The following is a 22095-nucleotide window of genomic DNA, read 5'->3' as shown; positions in this document are numbered from 1 at the left end:
CTCTTCCCCCCCTCCAAGCGAGTCCCGGCGGCTTGCAGCCGCCCAGGCCTCGCTGCCCCCGGCCGGCTCCGAGGCGGCGGCGAAGCCAGTTGCAGAGCGTTCCCTGCGCATGCACAGGGGATGCTCTGTCACTTTTGGGGGGATTTAACTATCCCCCCAATATTTTTTTCAGGTTTTAAGATTTTTGTGCACACCTGGGGACCGTCCCAAGTGTGCACAAAAAATCTCCCTCCCCCCAGGTGCCCCCGATGCGCGGATTTAGGTATACGCACACCAGGGGGCATCTTCAGAATTAGATATATAGATGCCTAATTAAAAAATACATACAGTCATAGAGCCATAGAATCATAGAGTTGGACGGGACCTCCGGGGTCATCTAGTCCAACTCCCTGCACAATGCAAGAAATTCACAAATGCCTCCCCCACACACACACCCAGCGACCACTGTTCCACCCCAAGATGATGACAAAAAGCATCCAGGATCTCCAGCCAAACTGGACTGGAGAAAAATTGCTTCCTGACTCCACAGTGGCGACCAGCATTTCCCTGGGCGTGTAAGAAAGGGCCATAAGAACTAAGTCCAATTAAAGTAAGATGGCGTCATAGGTCTATCCCATAAACAACTGAGGTGGCTGACAAAATCCATATTACACTCATGAAGGTCAAAAGGAGGAGAGAGCAGAAAATAAAAGGGGGGGGGGAGAAACCCCAGGAGGCCACTGATCTCTCTAACCATCACTGTCCTCAACCATACATCCAGTGGAACATCTCGGTCTTACAGGCCTTGCGGAACTCAGCCAAGTCCCAAAGGGCCTGGAACTCACTGGGCATGGAACAAGGGTCACTGGAGGTGTGTGAGAGGGAGGTATTTGTGAATTTCCTGCATTGTGCAGGGGGTTGGACTAGATGACCCTGGAGATCCCTTCCAAGTCTATGATTCTAGATCCTTCCCCTCTCCAAGATCCACCACCACTTGGAAATAAGTCCAATAGGAGGGAGGGACAGCTGAGTATCAGCTCCTGCCAATTCTCCTCTGCGGACTCCTCCCCTCACTCAATTTTCTTACCTAATCAAATGTGGAGGCCGTCAGCATATAAATGTTGCTTGATAAGTCATCAGGCTGGTGATCTGACAGTTAGTGACAGCCACATTAGCTAGTTCATACCAGTTCTGACCAGTGCAATTATGCCTGTGCATAATGACTCAGGACTGAATGCTGATTGGCGCTTGTTCTTTGCTGATATGTATATAACTGTGAATAGACTGCACTGTTTCTCTCTGCTTCCAAACGTGGTGTCTGGCGAAGCTCAGTGTGAATTATGTAAATAAATGTAAATAGTTAGCACAAGACAGTTCGGACGGTTGCCTTCTGTTTCTAAGATCTCACCAACTCAGAGCTTATCACCACATTATCGTGACAGAGGCGTGTAGTAGCCGCCCCCCCCCCGGACCAATGGTATCATGACCAGTGTTCCCTCTAAGCTGAGTTAGTGTGAGCTAGCTCACAGTTTCTTAGCCTCCGGCTCACACATTTTTGTCTCAGCTCAGGAAGGATGGCTCCAGAGCAAATTAATTTATGCAGTAGCCAAATCGCTCGCTCACAACTTTAATGCCAGTAGCTCACAAAGTAGAATTTTTGCTCACCAGACTCCGCAGCTTAGAGGGAACATTGATCATGACGTGCGGCCCTCCCCCACCCAGTCCCATCGCTTCAAAACACTTCTGCTCCTTGCTTTTAACAGAGCTCTGCATCTTCTTTCTTTCTTTTTTAATGAAGCCAGAACCTCAGGACAAATCTAATTGGAAAACTGCTATTTTAGGCAGAGGCAGAGCACACCCTCATTTATATCAGCCGTGCGCTGAGCTAGAGTCCAGGGGCCCAGCTGGCGTCTTCCTGGAACCTTACGAAGACGGGAAGGGCTTGCAGAGAGGGAGGTGGGAAGGGCTGCGAGGGGGCAAGCTCCCTTTGGAAACAAGCGAGAAAATATGCGGGCAGCATTTGCGGCTCAGGAAGCATGCACTGTTGCCTTTTGTTGGTTCCTTTGTTCCATTCTCTGTGTGTGTGTGTGTGCTTGCGAGCCTGGAAGTCATGATGACTTCTGGCGACCCCTACTGGGGCTAGGACATCTTTTTCAGAGAGGTAGCTTGATTGCTTGCCTCTGCGTACCAGCCCTGGTATACCTTGGAGGTCTCCCTTCCAAGTACTTGCCAGGATTGGCCCTGCTCAGCTTCCGAGATCCGACGAGATCCGGCTTGCCTGGGCTATCCAGGTCAGGGCGTGGCTGTATTTTTTTTTTTAAAAAAAAGATTATCAGTGATGTCAGCTGAAAAAAGAGATCTCACATGGTATGACACAAGTCCCACCCCCTTTCTTTAGGCCTAGAGATGTGAAGGCCCGGGAAAAAACCTGGAAAAATTCGGGGGGGAAACCATCCCCCCCCCCCGTTTTTTCCTGAAGCCTTTTTTGTTTTTTTCAGAAAGATTTGAAAAATTGAAAAAAGAAAAAAAATTGATTATGTAAAATTTTATTTTAACATGATTAATAAAATATTTTAAGACCAGGTGTTCAAATATTTTCCAAATCATTTCTAAGAAATATGTATGGTATCAGATTGATCTAATTTCTGTGCACTGAGGACAAGCAAGTCCTAGGTTACAAACTGAACTCTCCAATGCAAGAACAAGATGCATTTCTTCCTTTAGGAGGTGCTATTGTCACAAGAAAAGAAAAAGGTTTCAGTTTTGTTTTTGCATGTGGGTGGGTATTCTGTTTGTAATAATTGTTTGGATACACTATATTTTTAATATGCTAGTTGTGATAATTTCATGCCAAGTAAAAATGTCCATAGTCATATTTTATGTTCGTAAAGTAACAGAATGACTTTCAATCTGGAAAAGAAAAAGGAAGTGCTAATGTAGCATTCCCCCCCCCCATTTTTCTGAAAATTTCTGGTTTTTTTAAAAAAGAAACCGGGTTTTTTTCCGAGCTTCAAAATTCCTGGAAATTTTACATCTCTATTTAGGCCCACCAATTCCAGGGGGGAGGGGAGAGCTTTGCATCTGCAGGTGCAACTCAGAAGTGCTGGCATCCTGTACGTGCTCAGAGGTGCTTCACTTATAACCTAGAACAGTATCAAAAGAGCATATGCTCTTTTCAACAAGAATAAGCAAGTGTAGCCTGTCTGTACATACGATACACAAGTTCTAGAGAGAGAGAAATGTAATTCTTACTCCACCCATGCACTGTTTCTCCAGTCTGAAATAACTGCCCTGCGCTGGTTTTAATATTGGAAAATATTAATATTGGGGGGAAAGACAGGGACAACAGAGGGAAACAACGCTGAGGGTCGGAGAGTTTTAAGCTCTACTTCTGCTGTGCCATGGGCCGACTCATGGGCCCACCACCTTGCCCAGCTGCCTTCTAGGGTCAACTTCCACAACAGGACGTCCAGTGTAATGTTTGGACTGACCCTAAATACCAAACCTGATGCAGATAAAAATAACATTAAAAATATAACCCTAATTCAAGCAAAATTAAAACTGATCTTGTGAATCAACAAAGTTCTCAAACTCTCGATCTCGTGAGATCTCGGAAGCTAAGAAGGGCTGACCCTGGCAAGTATTTGGATGGGAGACCTCCAAGGAATATCAGGGCTGGGAGGCAGAGGCAGGAGGTCAAGCCACTTCTCTGAACGCCCGCCATGCCCCAGCAGGAGTCACCAGAGGTCTCCATGACTTCCAGGCACACACACAAAAAACTGCAAAACTACCAACTCCCCACCACCAAAAAACAAAAACCAAAATTCTCAAACTCTAAATTGGGCACTCCAGCAAACTGGTTATAGTGAGCAGTGAGCAGTGAGCAGCTGTGTTGGTGTGCAGTAAAAGATCGAGATTTGAATCCAGATCTGATGAAGGGAGCTTTGCCTCTCAAAAGCTCATACCATGGAAACCTTATTGGTCTTTAAGGTGCCTTGAGACTCAAATCTTGCTCTTCTGCCGGTTACACAGATTAACAAATCTACACTCTTTTATTTAAAGCTTTGTCTTGCAAACATATGAATGCACATTTATTAGGAGCATTTATCTGCTGCCCTTCCACCCCAAAAATGGACGCCCCCGGGGGAGTGGATTCTAATTCAACACACTCAGAACACAATTCTGCAGTGCAAGCAAAGCCGTTCGCTAATAAGTGAGCTCTGATTACCCTCTTACTGGAACCATTTTAATCAGCGTCATTCAAAACCAACCTCAGTTATATAATAACTTGAAGCAATTTCCATGTTTCCGTCAGACGCGTCCTAATAAGGTACTTCGGTCTGAAGCCAGTTTGTAGCAGATAGTTAAGTGAGCCGTTGCTAAACCTTTTGAACTCTCAACTAAATCTCACAGCTGCGGAGGATTCCACCACAATGAACCTTGAGACAAAATTCTGCAGTGATGGTTAGTTACCTGGGGGCTGCGGAGCTAAAGGGAAAAGGTGTTCTAGCCAGGGCTTTTTTGGTAGAAAAAGCCCAGCAGGAACTCATTAGCATAACAGGCCACACCCAATAGCAGAAACACATTAGCATATTAGGCCACACCCCTGACGGCACCACTCATTAGCATATTAGGCCACACCCCCATGTTACCAGAAGTGTGGTCATCCAGCCACACCAACCTTTTGCTTCTTATTCTGTTTACCTTGTTTGTTGTCAAAACCCAGGGCTTTTTTGTAGCAGGAACTCCTTTGCATGTTAGGCCACACACCCCTAATGTAGCCAATCCTAATGGGTTTCTGCTGTTAGGTGTGGCCTATTATGCTAATGAGTTCCTGCTGGGTGTGGCCAACTCAGGAGCCAGCCGGAACTCCGTTCCTGTGCGTTCCTGCCCAAAAATAGCCCTGGTTCTAGCGCACATGGGTGGCATACCTGGATTTCCCCCATGTTATTCTCGGTGGAAAGTGTGGTCAAGTCATGGCTCACTTATGGTGACCCCGTAGGGTTTTCGAGGCAAGAGACATTCAGAGGTGGTTTGCCATTGCCCGCCTCTGCATCACTACCCTGGTATTTCTTGGAGGTTTCCCATCCATTCTAGCTAGGGCTGACCCCGCTTTGCTTCTGGGATATGATGAGATCAGGCTAGCCTGGGCTATCCAGGCTAGGGGAAGCTTATTCTTACTCTTCTCGGGTTAGTTTTATCCTTATCCTGCAAGGAGGGTTAAGCTGAGATGTGGTACCTGGCCGAAAGTCCCCCTGTGAACTTCTTAGCTGGGTCTCCCCCAACGCTGCTGTAGTCTAAAACTCTAATTGCTACATCAGTCTTGTTGCCTTCTCCTTCCCAGAAAGAGGAAGACAATCTGTTTTGTATTGCCCTTCCGCCATTTCTAAAGTAAAAATTTAAAAAATATTTGAGTAACCTTCTCAGACACTTTGGGCCAGAGGAATAGATGCTGAACAAAGAAACCTTCTGCCGTTACTCTGTACCCTTATCACACTAGGCTTGCCAAGTCCCCCCGGGGGGTGGGGAAACGCCCGGCCCAGAGGCCCGTTTCCCGCCGCCGGCTGATCGGACCCTAGGGGGAACCCCACCCCAACGTGCGCGTCACCCGGAAGTGACGCGGGCACGCTGGGGGCGGGGCCATGGTCATCCGAGGGAAAACTCTATGGTTTTCCCTCGGATGGTCGTGGCCCCGCCCCCAGCATGCCCGGCGGCGTCACGTCACTTCCGGGGGACGTGCGTGCGGCGCGCGCTCCAGACCCTGGACAGGAGTCCCCCGCTCCGGAGGAATTTACATTTGGCAACCCTAATATCACACCGATTCACAAAATTGCTGTGGACAGGGCAGGCGGTTAACAGAGGCAGGTGGCGATCAGAGACAGGGCTTCTTCAGCCGTGGCACCTCAACTGCGGAATGCCCTCCCTTCTCTGCCCAGGATGTACTCACTCTTTCAGGTGGCAGGCCAAAACATTTCTTTTTACCCAGGCTTTCACCTTTATTTATTTAGTCATCAGGTCACAGCTGACTTATGGCAAACCCGTGGGGTTTTCAAAGCAAACAGATGTTCAGAGATGGTTTGCCACTGCCTGCCTCCATGACCCTGGTATCCATGGAGGTCTCTCATCCATACTTGGCAGGGCTGACCCTGCTTTGCTTCCGATATCTGATAAGATCGGGCTAGCCTGGGCTATCCAGGTCAGGGCTCAGTTTTTACCTAAGGGGGTTTGATTCCTTTCAACTGCTTTTACAATATGTGCCAAGCCTGAAAGCTGTTGTGAGGATCATTTAAGCTTATAAATGTTTTATGTTCCAACAAGGGTTTTATGCTCTGGAGGGGCTCTCAAGAGTTTGCTCACTTTAATGAGCATATGTTTTTATGATTTCACCTTGCTTTATATGCTAGAGAGCCAGTTTGGTGTCGTGGTTAAGAGCGGTGGACTCTAATCCGGGAGAACCACATTTGATTTCCTACTCCTCCACATGCAGCTGCTGGTGTGACCTTGGGTCAGTTACAAGTTCTCTCAGAGCTATTCTCTCAAGAGCAGTCCTCAAAAGAGCTCTCTCAGCCCCGCCTACCTCACAGGGTGTCTGTTGTGGGGAAGGGAAAGGGAAGGAGACTGTAAGCTGCTCTGAGACTCCCAGTGAAGGGCGGGGTGCAAATCCAATCTCTTCTTCTTCTTCTTCTTCTTCTATAAGCCGCCTCAAGAAGGCTTCTGAAGTAGGGGCATACAAATTTACTAAAACCATAAATACGATGAGATTTGCAGCAGGATGCGTCCTTACCTGCACGTTCCCTTCTCCCACCACAATCTCAGCAGTGTAGGCATACTGGACTAACTGCTCCAGCGCCTGCGGGTCGATGTCGTGCAGTGTCACATGGGTCTGCCGGCTTTCGCTCATTTCATCTGCAGAGACAAGTTCACACATGGAATTCCACGAGGTTTGCGTAACGTTTTCACCAGAACCGAGAGCGGTCGTGCGCCCCAACCAAGCTCATTGTTCCTTTTTGTCCTGTGGAAGAGCTTGCACATCCCCGATCTACCCTCTGATGTGTCCCTCACAAGGAAGGGCCACAGATCAGCAGTACAACACTTTTTTTTTTTTTGCATGCACAAGGTCCCGGGTTCAACTCCTGGCATCTCCAGTTAAAGGATGACAGGTGCCGGAAAAACTTTTCTAGGCCCAGGACTCTGGAGAGCTATTGTGGAACAATTGGAACAATGGCCTGGGGCTTGATATAAGGCAGTTTTAGGCAGTCGATACTTTTATGAAGGCACCCTATAGAGTTTGGGGGGAAAAATGGTCGTGTGTGTTGATGAACACAGAGACCAGCTCTCAGAGTAACTAGCAATGGTGTTGATTGTATACCACAGTTCATTGCAGGCACAAAACATGGTACATGGCAAAACACCTGCCATCTACAAATACCAGCTTTTATAAAAAAGAATAAAGATCAAGGCTACAATCCTAAACAGATTTAGACCCTTCTAAGCCTGCTGAAGTCAATGCATAAGATCTCCACTGTCCTTTGGTTTATGGCCTAGTAGCCTCCAGCCATTTGAGATTGCTGTTCTTTCCTAATTTGTTGTGCTACCTGCTTTTAAATTGTTTTGATTATTTATTATTATGACTGTTTGAATGGTTTTGTAATATTATTGCTGTGACTGCCCTGAGCCAGCTTGCGGGGAGGGCGAGATATAAATCAAAATAAATAAATTGAAAGGGGCAACTCTCCTTAGAACTGCGCTGAAGGTAACTGTAAAGATGTGCCTGGAAGTGTGAGGACATTGGCTGAAATCTCACAGGCTGGATAAAATATCCGGTGACCAGGGCACAGAATACCAGCACCCCACACAGCTCCTTGACCTTCCTCATTGAACTGGAATAAATTATGCAAAACCAATTAAATAATTCAAAACAAATTCTGCAAAAAAACCCCAAGGGAAATCGTGTCCGTTAAGTATGCTCGATCTGCATTATTTATACACCGCTTGCAAAATTCAGTTCTCGGGACAGTACGTGGGCGACCAGGGAGTGGGGTTTGGCTTTGGGCTTTTTAAGCACGGCCGGCTAAATCGGAAAGGCGGTGCGGAGAAAAAGCTACTTGCTTGTGAACATGGCGTGGAAGTAGGGGCTGCAGGACGCCAGCACGACTTTGTGAGCCTTGATCTCCTTCGTGGCCACGTGCAGGACGATGTCACACAGCAAGCCCCGCTGGCGCATGCGGTTCATGCAGACGAAGGCGTCGTGGTAGTGCCGCTTGGAGTTGTGGGAGATGCTGTGGCCGTCCCGGTTGAGGAGCTGCATGCTGCTCTCCATGACTGCAGGCGGGTCCCTGGCTCTCGGCAGCGCTCGCTCTGCCTCCCTGCAGCAGGGAAGGAGAAAAGCACCAGCACAGCACATTCAAATATCACTAGCCTGAATAGTAAAACATGGTCTTCAGCGGTGTTCCCTCTCAGAGCCAGTTTGGTGTCGTGGTTACGTGCGCGGACCCTAATCTGGGAGAACCGGGTTTGATTCCCCACTCCTCCACGTGCAGCTGCTGGTGTGACCTTGGGTCAGTCACAAGCTCTGGCACAGCTGTCCTTGAAAAAGAGCAGTTTGTGTCAGAGCTCTCTCAGCCCCACCCACCTCACAGGGTGTCTTGTTGTGGGGAGGGGAAGGGAAAGGTGTTTGTAAGCCGCTCTGAGACGCCGAGTGAAGGGCGGGGTATAAATCCAATCTCTTCTCTTCTTCTTCAGCTGAGTGGGTGTGAGAGCTAGCTCACGGTTTTTTAGCCTCCAGCTCACACACTTTTGTCTCCGCTCAGGAAGGAGGGCTCCAGAGCAAACTGATTTATGCAGTAGCCAAAATGCTCGCTCACAACTTTAATGACAGGAGCTCACAAAGTTGAATCCTTGCCCACAGGACTCCACAAGCTTAGAGGAAGCATTGGTCTTCAGTCTAGGAAACAGCACAGCACGCTCAGGAAAAAGACCAGGGGTCTCCAACCTCTGAGCCAGGCCAGTAGCCAGGATTTTGTGGCTTGTGGGGCCAATTTTTTTTCTGGTGGGGCTGAAGTTCTCAGTGCAGAAAGAAAAGCCATTTAGCCAATAGAAAGCTGTTACCAGGACAGATCTCCAAATTGCAAGCTGTCAACTACTTCAGATGACAGTTCTCAGCTGCTGCAAGTTAATCACTTCTGCCATCCTAAGCAACACTTCGGATGACAAGCTGGCAGGTGGGGGTGATGACTTCTATAGTGAAGAGAGCTAACACTTAGGCAGGAAAACTCTCTTAAAGGAGACCAGTTTCTTGACACAGAGAAGGGATCCTAGAGGTCATCCACTCCAACCCCCTTGCTCAATGCGGGAATCGGTCAACTACAGCACCCCACTCTGCTTAAAGGAGCCCCCACCTATAAAAAAGGTTTTTAAAATGATTGAAAAAAGCATTTACAGGTGATATTCTTTTGGGCCTATGCCTTTAAGAAAGGGGGCGGAGACCCCAAAAGCCCCACTTGGAGCTACTGGACTGCTTTGAGCCTGTGGGCACATTTGTAATTCTGACACAGGGTGTCGACAAAATGGCTGCTGAGAGGAGGTGGAGCCAGCCACAAAATGTCACAGAGCGAGGTTATGCATCACTATCATAAGTGACTCTTCCGCCCTGACCTGGATAGCCCAGGCAAGCCTGATCTCAAAAGCTAAGCAAGGTCGACTCTGGCAAGGACTTGATGGGAGACCTCCAAGGAATACCAGCAATGGGGAGGAGGGGGCAGGCTTTATCCAGCCACCTTATTCAGCCTTCAGCCCCCCAGTAGGCGTCAGTCACCAGAGGTCACCGTGACTTCCAGGTGCACACACTCACATATGAAAAATACAAAACAAAACAAAAAAGAGTAACTCTTCCAACACTTAAGGCAGAAGCCCTGTGTAACAGGATGCCTTTAAATCTGAACAGCCAATAAGAAGCTCTGCTGGGCTTTGCTTGGACCCTTTTTAAAAACACTTGGTGGGTGGCCAGGAAAAGTGGTGGCATGCGTCATGGTGTCAACAAACACCACGTTGGGGACCCACGGAAAAGACTGTCACCTCCAATAACTTTTGTGGTTTTCAGAGTACCTTGAAACAGATTTCTGGTCCTCTCGATGGCCGAGCAAAACAAATCTCAGTGCCAGTTTGTGATTATCACGTATGAAGGCCAAAAAAAAAAAGATTATTCAGCCCCTCACCTCAATAACATCCCTCAGCGACTTCCATTTCCTCCCAAATAAACCAGAAGTCCGGTATCACTTTACAGACTGACAACATTCGATCAGCTTTTGTGAGCCACGCAGCCGCTCAGTTCTCCCATTTCTTCCCCATCGAAGCAAATGGCTGGACCTACCCCCGGCTTCAGGAAGGGCTGTGGCTCAGGGGTAGAGAGCAGTGGTTAAGACCGGTGGACTCTAATCTGGGGAACTGGGTGTGATTCCCCACTTGAAGCCAGCTGGGCGACCTTGGGCACGGCCCAGCACTCTCCGCCTAAAAATAAGCTGGGATCTCCTGGCTGCTCCACACACGATGCCATACGTTCGGCAATGTAGTTTTAATTCGGAGCACCTGTTTTACATGCAGAAGGCCCCGGTTTCAGTCTGTGCCACCTCGGGCACCTGACAAAGGGAACTCTGACTTTCAAAAGCTCATCCCCTGGAAATCGTGTTGGTCTGTAAGGCAAGGCTGGACTCGAGCCCAGCTCTTTCACTGCAGACCGACATGGCTGCCCGCTGAAACTCTCTCTGGTTAAGGACTCCAGGTAGCCAATGCTGGGAAAGACCTTCTCTCTGTCTGGTGGTGTCCTGCAGAGCTGCAGGCCAGTCTGATTGGACCATACCTGGCTAGACGGACCCATGGCCTGACTTGATACAAGGCAGCTTCATACAAAGTCGAGGGCTGAATAAGTAAACACGGTTGCACAGCCAGGGCAAAACCCTGCGCCTCCACCCCGGGTACTGACCAGCATCGTCCTCACCAATGCTCCCTCGAAGCTGTGGAGTCTCGTGAGCAAAAATTCTACTGTGTTGAGCTACGGGCATTAAAGTTGTGAGCGAGCAATTTGGCCGCTGCATAAATTAATGATTTGGAGTTGGGAGTGTAGGGCAGTGCAGGAATCTCCTGCCTGGAGAATGGGAACCCAGAAGTGTTTGTGTGCTAAGAGAAGTCTGGTGACTGCCTACTACGCAGTCAAAACACACACACACACACACACTCAAAAAGGATGCTCTAATGCTTGTAACTCCCTTATGGAGGGAGAGGGAGGGAGAAAGGTGTATAAATAAAGCTGGTGTGTGAGAGGAGGAGGTTCGTTCCTTCCTTCCTTCATTCAGATCAGTTCCTGCAGCCGTTTGTGTCCTGTCGTCTTTGCATCGTGAGCCCTGCACCCCACACCCTAACGAGCAGCACCACATGGGAGTAAGCAGTGAAGTGGCTAAATTTGTGGATGATACGAAGTTGTTCAGGGTGGTGAAAACCAGTGAGGATTGTGAGGCACTCCAAAGGGATCTGTCAAGGATGGGCGAGTGGGCGTCAACATGGCAAATGGGGTTCAATGTGGCCAAGTGCAAGGTGATGCACATTGGAGCCAAAAATCCTAAATATAAATCAGTATGCTCTGGAGCCCTCCTTCCTGAGCCGAGACAAAAATGTGTGAGCCGGAGGCTCAAAAACTGTGAGCTAGCTCGCACTCACTCAGCTTAGACGGAACACTAGTCCTCACCTGCAGGGATCCTGTGTGGTGTGAGAGCCCCACTCCCCAGCGACCCCACCCCCAGAAGTCCTTTCAATATACAAATCTCCTTCCACCCAAACACCCGCCAGTCAGAACCACGAGCATTGCGCTAGTGCACATAATGAGGAGTCGCTGAAAACCATTAAGCGGGCCCGCTCCGGATCTGTCCACCCCCGCATCCCGACAGCAAGTCGCACACACGCTCCCCGGGGCCTGTATACTCCTCGCAAACACCTACACGCCCGCTGACTAAAAACAGCATGGGTGTCTATGCGTGCACATCTAAAAATAGCGACTCCTCAGCTGGGAAGAGGAATCCGATTAATTTATGCCTGTAAACAGAGGGGCGTCAATGGAGGGAGGTGGCGGCGGCAGCCCACGATAGAGTCAGAACCCGACGTGCCCCCTTCTCTCTCCCGACTGACAGATGTGTGCAAGGCGGCGGAGGAGGCAGGGAGAATCCAGACTTCCTGGCAGACTGAAAAGGAAAAAAAAGCCAAAAAGAGGCACTGGAGGACTTCCTGCGATGGGAACTCCATCCTTGTCTGGGAAGACGTGGAGAGATGACTGTACAGGTCTGGTTCTCGAGAGCCGCCCCCACTGCACTGGTTGCGGGAGAGAAGGAAGAGCCGGTGAAGAAGGAAAAACCCTGCTAGAGGCATAACGCACAGCCGGCTCCTTAACGTTTGCAATGGGTGTGGCAGCGGATGCACAGGGTATGGTTATTACTGGGGCAGTGTGGACCGTGAGCGGATGCCGTCCTCCAGGTGGGGGCATGGAGAACTCTTGCGATTAATTAATTAATTTATTATTTTGTTTATTTAATTTGCACCCTGCCCTCCTCGCAAAAGCAGGCTCAGGGCAGCTTACACTAGTTAATGAATACATAAATAACAGAATCCACATAAAATCATATAAAGACAGTTTGATTGTATTAATAAATAATTCATAAAGTGCTGGTGATGTTTGATTAGTTGCTTAAGATGACGTACTGTAAGAGTGCACACACAGATCTAACAACTATTCTGCTCAATGCTCTTCCTAATACGAGCGGCGGCACAGGCTAGATGTCAAAGCCAAGGGCCGGGGCTCTATAATTGAGACTGATGGTGGTAATAGTGGTGGTGGCTCCTTAGTTGAAAGCCTGGTGGAAGAGCTCCGTCTTGCAGGCCCTGCGGAACTGTACAAGATCCAGCAGGGCCCTGATCTCTTCCGGGAGCTCATTCCACAAGTATGGAGCCGCCATTGAAAAGGCCCTGGCCCTGGTAGTAGCAAGCCTGGCCTCCTTGGGACCCAGGAGGGTTAGTCGATTTTGAGACCCCGACCATAGTGCTCTCTGGGGTATGGGGAAAGGCGGTCCCCTCAGGTATGTCGGACCCTGGCCATATGGGCTTTAAAGGTAAGAACCAGCTCCTTGAACTGAATTTGGTATGCTATTGGCAGCCAGTGCAGTGTCTGCAGCACAGGCTGGATGTGCTCCCACCTGGGAAAGCCCATCAGAAGCCTGGCTGCAGCATTCTGCACTAACTGCAGCTTCTGAATTTCTGGCAAGGGCTGCCCCATGTAGAGAGCGTTACAGTAGTCTAATTACAACTGATCTCCAGACTACAGGGATGAGCTTCCCCAGAGAAAATGGCAACTTTGGCGGATGGCTCTGTGGCATTATAGCGTGCAAGGAGAGGCCATGGCTCAGTGCCAGAGGATCTGTTTGGCATGCAGAAGGTCCCAGGTTCAATCCCCAGCATCTTCAGTTGAAGGATCTGGCAGTAGGTGATATGAAAGACCTCTGCATGAGACCCTGGAGAGCTGCTGCCAGTCTGAGTAGACAATACTAGCCTTGATGGGCCAAATGATTCAGTATAAAGCAGCTTCACAGAATCATACAATGTTGGACGGGACCTTGCAGGTCATCTAATCCAACCCCCTGCACTCTGCAGGAGCATAGCCGAAAGATAACCCTACAACATACCCGAAAGATGGTTATCCAGCCTCTGCTTGAAAACGTCCATTGAAGGAGCATCCACCACCTCCAGAGACAGTCTGTTCCACTGCTCAACTACTCTTACAGTTAGGAAGTTTCTCCTAATATTTAGCCGGTAATGACTCCCTTGTAATTTCCACCCATTAGATCTTGTCTTGCAATCCGGAGCAAGAGAGAACAGATCCGCTCCATCTTCTACATGACAGCCCTTCAAATACTTGAAAACTACAATCATGTCCTCTCTAAGCCTTCTTTCCCAGGCTAAACATACCCGACTCTTTCAGCCTTTCCTCAGAAGACTTGGATTCCAACCCTCTCACCATCCTGGTTGCCCTCTTCTGGACATGCTCGAGTTTGTCAACATCCTTCCTAAAATGTGGTGCCCAAAACTGGACAGAGTCCTCCAAGTGAGGCCTGACCATAACAGAATAGAGTGGAACGACCACCTCCTGTGATCTGGACACAATGCTTCTGTTAATGCTACCTTTTGCTTTTGATTGGCTCTGACTTTTCATGAAATGCCTCCTGTTTGTGGTACCTTACTAGCGAGAACGTAAGAAAAGCTGTACTAGATCGGACCAAAGGTCTGACTGTCCCAGCATCTTGCTTCTCACGGTCAAACAGATGCCTCTGTAAAGTCTGCAAACAAGCACAGAGGCTAAAGCATCTTCATGCTGCTGTCCCTGAGCAACTGGTCTGCAGAGGTGCACTGCTTCTGACCATGGAGGTTCCATTTAGCCATCATGTCTAAGAATCATGGATGGACCTATCCTAGAATCATAGAGTTGGAAGTCTCCTCCAGGGCCATCTAGTCCAACCCCCTGCACAATTCAGGAAATTCACAAATACCTCCCCCCCCACACCCTCAGTGACCCCTGCCCCATGCCCAGAAGAGGGCAAAACCCCCACAAACCCTCCAGGACCCCTGGCCAAACTGGCCTGGAGAACAATTGCTTCCTGACCCCAAAGTGGTGATCAGCATTCCCCTGGGCGTGTGAGATTCCTCCATGAATCGACATATTCCCTAAGGCCATCTAAAACAGTGGCCAGTGTCACCTGCTGTCTCAGTGGTGAATGAAGTAAGTTAACTTAAATTCTAAGAAGAAATAACTTCCTTTTGCATATCCATAACTCTCTGCCCCCCAAGTTCCAAGATTGTGTGGCTAGAAATACATGGTTGGATCTTGCTACGCCAGTTTGGTGTAGCGGTTAAGTGCGCGGACTCTAATCTGGGAGAACCGGGTTTGATTCCCCACTCCTCCACTTGCACCTGGCTGGATGACCTTGGGCAAGCCATAATTCTGGCACAGCTATCCTTGAAAAATAGCAGTCTCTGTCAAGAGCTCTCTCAGCCCCACCTACCTCACAGGGTGTCTGTTGTGGGGAGGGGAAGGGAAAGGAGTTTGTAAGCCGCTCTGAGACAACTTTGGGTAGTGAAGGGCGGGGTATAAATCCAATCTCTTCTTCTTCTATGCGGCTGGAGAGAGCTGCAGCTCTCCCAGTGCTGCAAGTGTACCAGTTTTCACCTGAGAAATGTAGGTTAGTGTGATAGCTTTGATGGTAGGTTGATAGGAAATATAACCTGTGCTTTAGCTGATGCTAGATGAGGGAGCGGAATGTGTGAAACCAGATCTTGTCCTGTTCCATCTGGGACGAGAGCCCATGACATGCTAGGCAGTTTCTGGGGAAAGACCTGGAAGAGAGTGAACGGGGGTAGGCAGTAGGGTGAGGGAATTTATTTATTTAATTAGACTTTCCAGCCGCTCTTCTCTCCCCCGGTAAACTGGGCTCGGAGCGGTGCACAACGCAGTGATAAAACATTAATTGTTGTTGTTGTTCAGTCGCACAGTCAAGTCCGACTCTTCGCGACCCCATGGACCAGATCACGCCAGGCCTTCCACCGTCCTCTGAAGGTGGCTCAATTTCATGTTCGTTGCATCTAGGACACTGTCTAACCATCTCATCCTTTGCCGTCCCCGTCTTCTTTGACCTTCAATCTTTCCCAGCATCAGGGTCTTCTCCAGCGAGGGCTCCCTTCTCATTGGGTGGCCAAAGTATTTGAGCTTCAGTTTCATTATCTGGCCTTCCAGGGAACAGTCAGGGTTGATTTCCTTTAGGATTGACTGATTTGATCTTCTTGCAGTCCAAGGGACTCTCAAGAGTCTTCTCCAGCACCATAGTTCAAAAGAATCTATTCTTCGGTGCTCGGCCTTCCTTATAGTCCAACTCTCGCAGCCATACATGACTACTGGGAATACCATTGCTTTGACCATGCGGACTTTTGTTGGCAGGGTGATGTCTCTATTTTTTATCATGCTGTTTAGTATCGCCATCGCTTTCCTCCCAAGGAGCAGGAGTCTTTTAATTTCATGGCTGCTGTCACAGTCTGCGGTGATCTGGCACCCCAGGAATGTGAAGTCTGTCACTACTTCCACTACTTCCCCTTCTATTTGCCAAGGAGTGATGGGGCCGGATGCCATGATCTTAGTTTTTTTGATGTTGAGCTTCAAGCCCACTTTTGTGCTCTCCTCTTTTACCCTGAGCAAGAGGCTCTTAAGGTCCTCTTCACTTTCTGCCATTAGAGTGGTATCGTCTGCATATCTGACGTTGTTGATCTTTTCCCCAGCAATCTTAATTCCCGCTTGTGATTCATCCATTAATTAAAATCAGGTTAATACCAATAGCAAACAAAAACACAGCTGGAGATGGCACAAAGGACTAAGGGCAGGTGGGTGTGAGTTGCCAGAATGGAACCATTAGCAAGCTCACACTAACTCCTGCACAATGCAGGAAATTCACAAATACCTCCCCCCCCACACACACACCAGTGGCCCCTGCTCCACGCCCAGAAGATGGCAAAAAAACCTCCAGGATCCCCGGCCAAACTGGCCTGGAGAACAATTGCTTCCTGACCCCAAAGTGACGATCGGCATTTCCCTGGGCATGTAAGAAAGGGCCACGAGAACTAAGCACGGAAGCAACCCTTCCTGCCTTCCCTTCTCATGAGCTGCCTACGTTCACAGAATCAGCACAGCACATATATGCTAAGGCTGCAGTCAGATGTCACAACAAACTCTAGTTAAACAAAGCATGGGGGCCCAACGACAACTCATCTGCTGCCCTCTCGCACTCTCCCAGGCTCCTCCTCTCGCACCCAGATCTTGACTGAACCATACCCACGTTGATTAAGCTCCCATTCGCTGTGATGTTTGGACACAGCTGCCTCGGCAAATTGGGACTTTGTTTACTCCCCCCCAAGCTGGGTGGACCATATATGGTTGGTGGTTGACAAGCTGGGCAGACCTGTGATACACTTAGAAGGACACAGAAGGGTATAGCTGAGAGTCTACGGCAGACGGCCCCAATGTGGTGCCCACGGACGCCATGGCACCTGCCACCTTTCCTGGTGCCTGCTAAGTGTTTGTAGGATGGCCCCAGGCGGGCCTTTTGCCCAGCACGGCTTCTGATGGAGCCACTGGGGATTTGATTGGCTGTAAAGATTTTTTTAAATGTTACTTTGGCGCCCTGACCTGGATAGCCCAGATGAGCCCGATCACATCAGATCTTGGAAGATAAGCAGGGTCGACTCTGGCAAACACTTGGACGGGAGACCTCCTTGGAATACCAGCAACTGGGAGGTGGGGGCAGGCTTTATTCGGCCACCTCTCTGAATATCCTCCAGGCCCCCAGTAGGGGTCAGTCACCAGAGGTCGCCATAACTTCCAGGTGCACACTCACACACACACAAAATTACTCACACACACACAAAAAAATACCCCCAAAAGTGTTACTTTGGCAGCAGCTACCAGCACAGCACAAAGATCTTTGCCGTGTGACTGAAGGTAAGCCGCGGCTGCCATTTTGTGCCTGGCCCCGCCTCCTGCGGCAGCCATTTTGGGGCGGCGCCCACCATATTATGACAGAATTCTAAAGGTGTCCCCAGGCTCAGAAAAGTACATTTTACATACATTACTTGAAGGCAGCTGTCCTGTACCCATATTGAACTCAATGGGACTTACGTCCAGGTCATGCCCTAAAACCCTCACTGGTGAGCATTTCTAAAAGCAGAGGCATCGAACTCATTTGTAGTGAGGGCCGGATCTGACACAAATTTCACTTGTGCGCCATAAAATGTAATGCTAGGTACCGGATATATAAACTGTATAAAGGACAGCAGCTGGCAAGCTCAGAGTTCATGTACCCTCACTGCAAGGCTCCATGGGTTGGGAAGGGGGTGCCAAGGAAAACCCGTACGGGCAGACTGGAGAGCCAGTGGTGCAGCACTGGGCAGATGCTCCCACACCGCGTGACTGCTGCTGCACACCAGGTTGTTCTGCCATGCTCAAGCCACAACAGGAGCAGCTCCCCCCCGAGCAGACTCCTGTTCCCTCCCTTGCACTTAGCTGCTTGCGGGCTGCATAAGAGCCCAGGGCGGGCCAGTTCTGGCCCCCGGGCCTTATGTTTGACATAAGGGACAAGTACTGGCGATTCAGCCTGCCAGTTAGCAGGACCCTCCAATCCGGAAATCTTGTTCTGTACGCCCAGCGTGAGTGGGAGGGTCAACGTTGAGGGAGATGCAGTTTGCATATGCTCAGAGGCACTCCTCACTGCATTACTGTTTTGCATCGCCCAGCCACTGACACCTGGCCTGAGATTTGCATAAGCTTTGTGTATTCCTTGATCCATTCTCCGCGCAGCCTCAGGCAAAAGTCTCAAGTCTGGCAGCAAATCCTCCATGTCTTTTGCACAGCCCTCCAACCAAGCCTTCCTAAAAATAGACCCTGCCGCTTCAAAAGGACATGACGCAAGCCAAAAAATTAATCACCCTCTTGTTGCTAACTCAGGTAGCTTCCAGCACTATCCATAGCGCTCAGCCTGACATTTCAGAAGGCCTCCAAACCCAACCTCTACCTCAGTCGACCCACACAACGCAAAGACAATAGACATGGACCAAATGTGTCAGGGCCACAGAGTGAACCACTCCAGACTCAAACCTCCACGTTCAGAAGCAGTAAACCTCTGAATCCCAGGGCCAAAAGGCAACATCAGGGGAAGGCCTCAGCCCTCTGTGCCCTGTTGTTGGCCCTCCAAAGGAACTGGTTGGCCTCTGCGTGAGACAGGATGCTGGACCTACATGGACTCTCAATGGTCTGATCCAGCAGGGCTCTTCTTGTGTTCTTATGAAGGCCTCAGCCTCTATGCCCTGTTGTTGGCCCTCCAGAGGAACTGGTTGGCCTCTGCGTGAGACAGGATTGCTGGACTAGATGGACTACTAGTTTGATCCAGCAGGTCTCTTCTGATGTTCTTATGAAGACCTCTCTGCCCTGTTGCTGGACCTTGAGAGGAGCTGGCTAGCCACACTGTGAGACAGGATGCTGGACTAGATAGACCACTGGTTTAATCCAGCAGAGCTCTTCTGGTGTTCTGATGAAGGCCTCTGCCTCTATGCCCTGCTGTTGGTCGTCCAGAGGAACTGGTTGGCCGCCATGTGAGACTGCATGCTGGACTAGATGGAGCCAGCAGGGCTCTTCTTACGTTCTTACAACCCACCAAAACTAATGTTCAAAGAGAAAGGGAAAGTGGAAAGAGAAATAGCTACAGCTGCTCCTTCCCAAAAGTATCCCAGGTCCAGACAGAGGCTGATAAAGACTCGCAATGTTAGAGTCCATGTCCCAGTCTAGGATAACCAAGACAAATGAGTTGTACTTTGATGCTTGGAACAAACCGTACTCAGACTGTAGCCTCCTCGGAGGCAGGGACCTGTGCATATTTTGCTTCTTACTTTTATGCAGCCCTGTGTACTCAGCTGCTGCTATATACCTAATGATAATATATAGGCTGGATTCATACTTGCACTAAGCAAAATAGAACGAGGCCTCCCTTTCTAAGCACCAATGGTCACATGAGGGCACATAATTCCCTCCTTAACACAAACGGACCAGGCTTGGAAGCTGCAGACTTATTGAGCGATCAATAAATCGAAAGATATTATTATTATCTCAGCATTTGCAGGAGAAGAGGAGATTGGATTTATACCCCGCCCTTCACTATCCAAAGGAGTCCCAGAGCAGCTTACAAACTCCTTTCCCTTCCCCTCCCCACAACAGACCCTGGGAGGTAGGTGGGGCTGAGAGAGCTCTGACAGAAACTGCTCTTTTTCAAGGACAGCTGTGCTAAGACTACGGCTTGCCCAAGGTCATCCAGCAAGTGCAAGTGGAGGAATGTGGAATCAAACCCGGTTCTCCCAGATTAGAGTCCGCAGGCTCCTAACCACTACACCAAACTCCTAACTACTACACCAAACTGACTGCTGTTTCCAGATGTACAGCACCAACTCCAAGGCAAACAGAATTCGCCTAGACTAGAGCCCCAATACTGCCAAAGGGGAAAGGGGGCGACTTTTGAAGGAATGGGTCTCACCAATGGATCTTCTTCCACACATGGGAAAGTTGGCATTGCAATGAAATAAAGTTGCCTTAGCAGGGGTCTTGAGTTCTGAAGCATCACCAGAAAGGGGGAGGGAGGGGGATTATCCAGCCTGGGAAATTTAGACTCATTAGAGCAGCATTTCCCCAAGTCCTTGATAGCAAAAGCGGCACTGTTTCCCGCTGATCCCCGAAATTAAAATGGGAAATACGTTGGGTTGCTAAGTGTAACAATCGCCCACTCATAGTAGGGCCTACTACCTACGTTCGCTATTCTGCTGTGCACCTTGACTGCTAGGAGGCAAGCCCGCAGCAGTGACTTACAGAGACACAACAGCCAGCCTCCTCAAGAAGCAGCCAGTTCTGCTGGGAGAGGGGGGTGATTGTACTGCACCTCTTTCCCAAGAGCAACTGAAAGATCTAATCATACCCAGTACAGGAGAACTGGCAGTCCTTCAACAAAGGCTGTTAGCTGGCAAAGCCAGAGCTCTACACATGAACACACGCGGCTGCTTTACACTGACTCAGACCTTTAGCGTTATCAAGATATTGTCTACTCTGACTGGCAGCCGCTCTCCAGGGTTTCAGGCAGGGGTCTTTCACGTGGCCTATACCCTTTTAACTCTATTAGTGAGTCACAACCCCCCTCAGCGGCATTAATTAATACCTCACAGCACACAGTTTGGAACGACACTTTTATGCCGCTCTAAAAGAATATTGTTATTCCTTCCTTTTGATTTATACCGTTCTCAAAGGCCAAGGAGTCAACCAGCTTCTAATTACCCGGGAGTAATATATATATTTATAAAACAAACAACACAAAGGACATGAGGGTATTAAATCATTTAGCGCACAAATCTCTTCCTCCAAGAGGAGAGGACCTTTCGTGCATTATATTTTCTGGGGTACATCTCAAGCGTTACAGCTTTTTTTAAAAGTAATGTCTGAACGCAGCTGAGGCACGCATCATACTGGACCGCTTGTCAGGGATGCAAAATCTTCTGTGGCTCAGTTGAGTATACATCTGAGGGCAAACCTGGGTTTGATTCTACAGGATATATTTAAAGGCCACAAGCCGTCCCTGCATAGAAGGAGGCCATAACTAGACCAATTCATGATTTATTAATTTTGCCATTTTCCCTCTCCAGTTCCCTCTTGACACTGTCTGTTGGAGGGCCCTACGGGTGGGAACATTTCCATAGCTGACACATATGGTCTCCACCATTAGGCAGGGAGTCTCATTGTAGATCTAGGCTCGGCCCTAGAATCTGATTCCTTTGTGTCCAGATCTCCCCCACCCCCCAATTTCTATAGGGCTGAAATTGACGCAAATGTAAACGGACCAGGTGGAAGTCAGACCAACAAAAATTTAAGGAGGAGCCAAACCTATCCCCCCCCCCCAACAAAGCTTTAGGTAGCCCAAGATTCTGATAAACGCTTTTCTTCCTAAACCAAAACACCCCCCCCAGTGTATATATGTATATGGGCAGGAATCATTTAAGCGGAAACGCAAACGTGTATTCTATAGAGGAGACCGCTGTTCTACAGAGTCAACTGTGAATTCTCCAAGCGCCTCCTTAAATTAAAAAAAAACACCACCGCTTCTTGGTAGCAGCAATGCAGGCTTTTGATACTGCAACTGGAACTCTGGGGAGCGTGGAGGGGGGCGCACACACACACAAAAAAAACCCTGCATCTGGCCCCCCCCCCCCGCTGAGTCCATAAGAAGAAAGAGAAATCCAGATTTATTTATTTATCTGCAATGAAATAAAACACCCCCCGCCGAAGACTTAAAGGGACTGCAGTTGTCTGCAAATGCAGTCACCTCAAATAACCCTCCAGCCGGGACACCGGCGCGTGTCTACGCTACCAACCGCAACACAACACATAACACACGCCCGGCATCAGGAAGGCACGACGGAGGCTCCCGGATCCGTTTTCTTCTCCCACTGCAGAAGATC

The 22095-nt window shown here is 49.1% G+C and overlaps 1 protein-coding gene across 1 annotated transcript in view; it reads right to left on the bottom strand.

Annotated features, from left to right (window-relative positions):
• Window positions 1–8329, bottom strand: part of KLHL17 (kelch like family member 17) — a 31419-nt gene extending 23090 nt beyond the window's left edge. The window contains exons 1-2 of the mRNA XM_015411670.1: window positions 8089–8329; window positions 6764–6885 (exon numbers count right to left, since the gene is read on the bottom strand). Coding sequence (XP_015267156.1) covers window positions 6764–6885; window positions 8089–8299 — 333 coding nt within the window. The 5' untranslated portion in view covers window positions 8300–8329. The remainder of the gene's footprint in view (window positions 1–6763; window positions 6886–8088) is intronic.
• Window positions 8330–22095: the final 13766 nt, after the last annotated feature.

The sequence above is a fragment of the Gekko japonicus genome, unplaced genomic scaffold, assembly GCF_001447785.1.
Source record: "Gekko japonicus isolate JY-2015 unplaced genomic scaffold, Gekko_japonicus_V1.1 scaffold76, whole genome shotgun sequence".
Classification (NCBI taxonomy): Eukaryota; Metazoa; Chordata; class Lepidosauria; order Squamata; family Gekkonidae; genus Gekko; species Gekko japonicus.
Note: the sequence above shows the minus strand (reverse complement) of the source record. Positions and strands in the feature narration are given on the sequence as shown.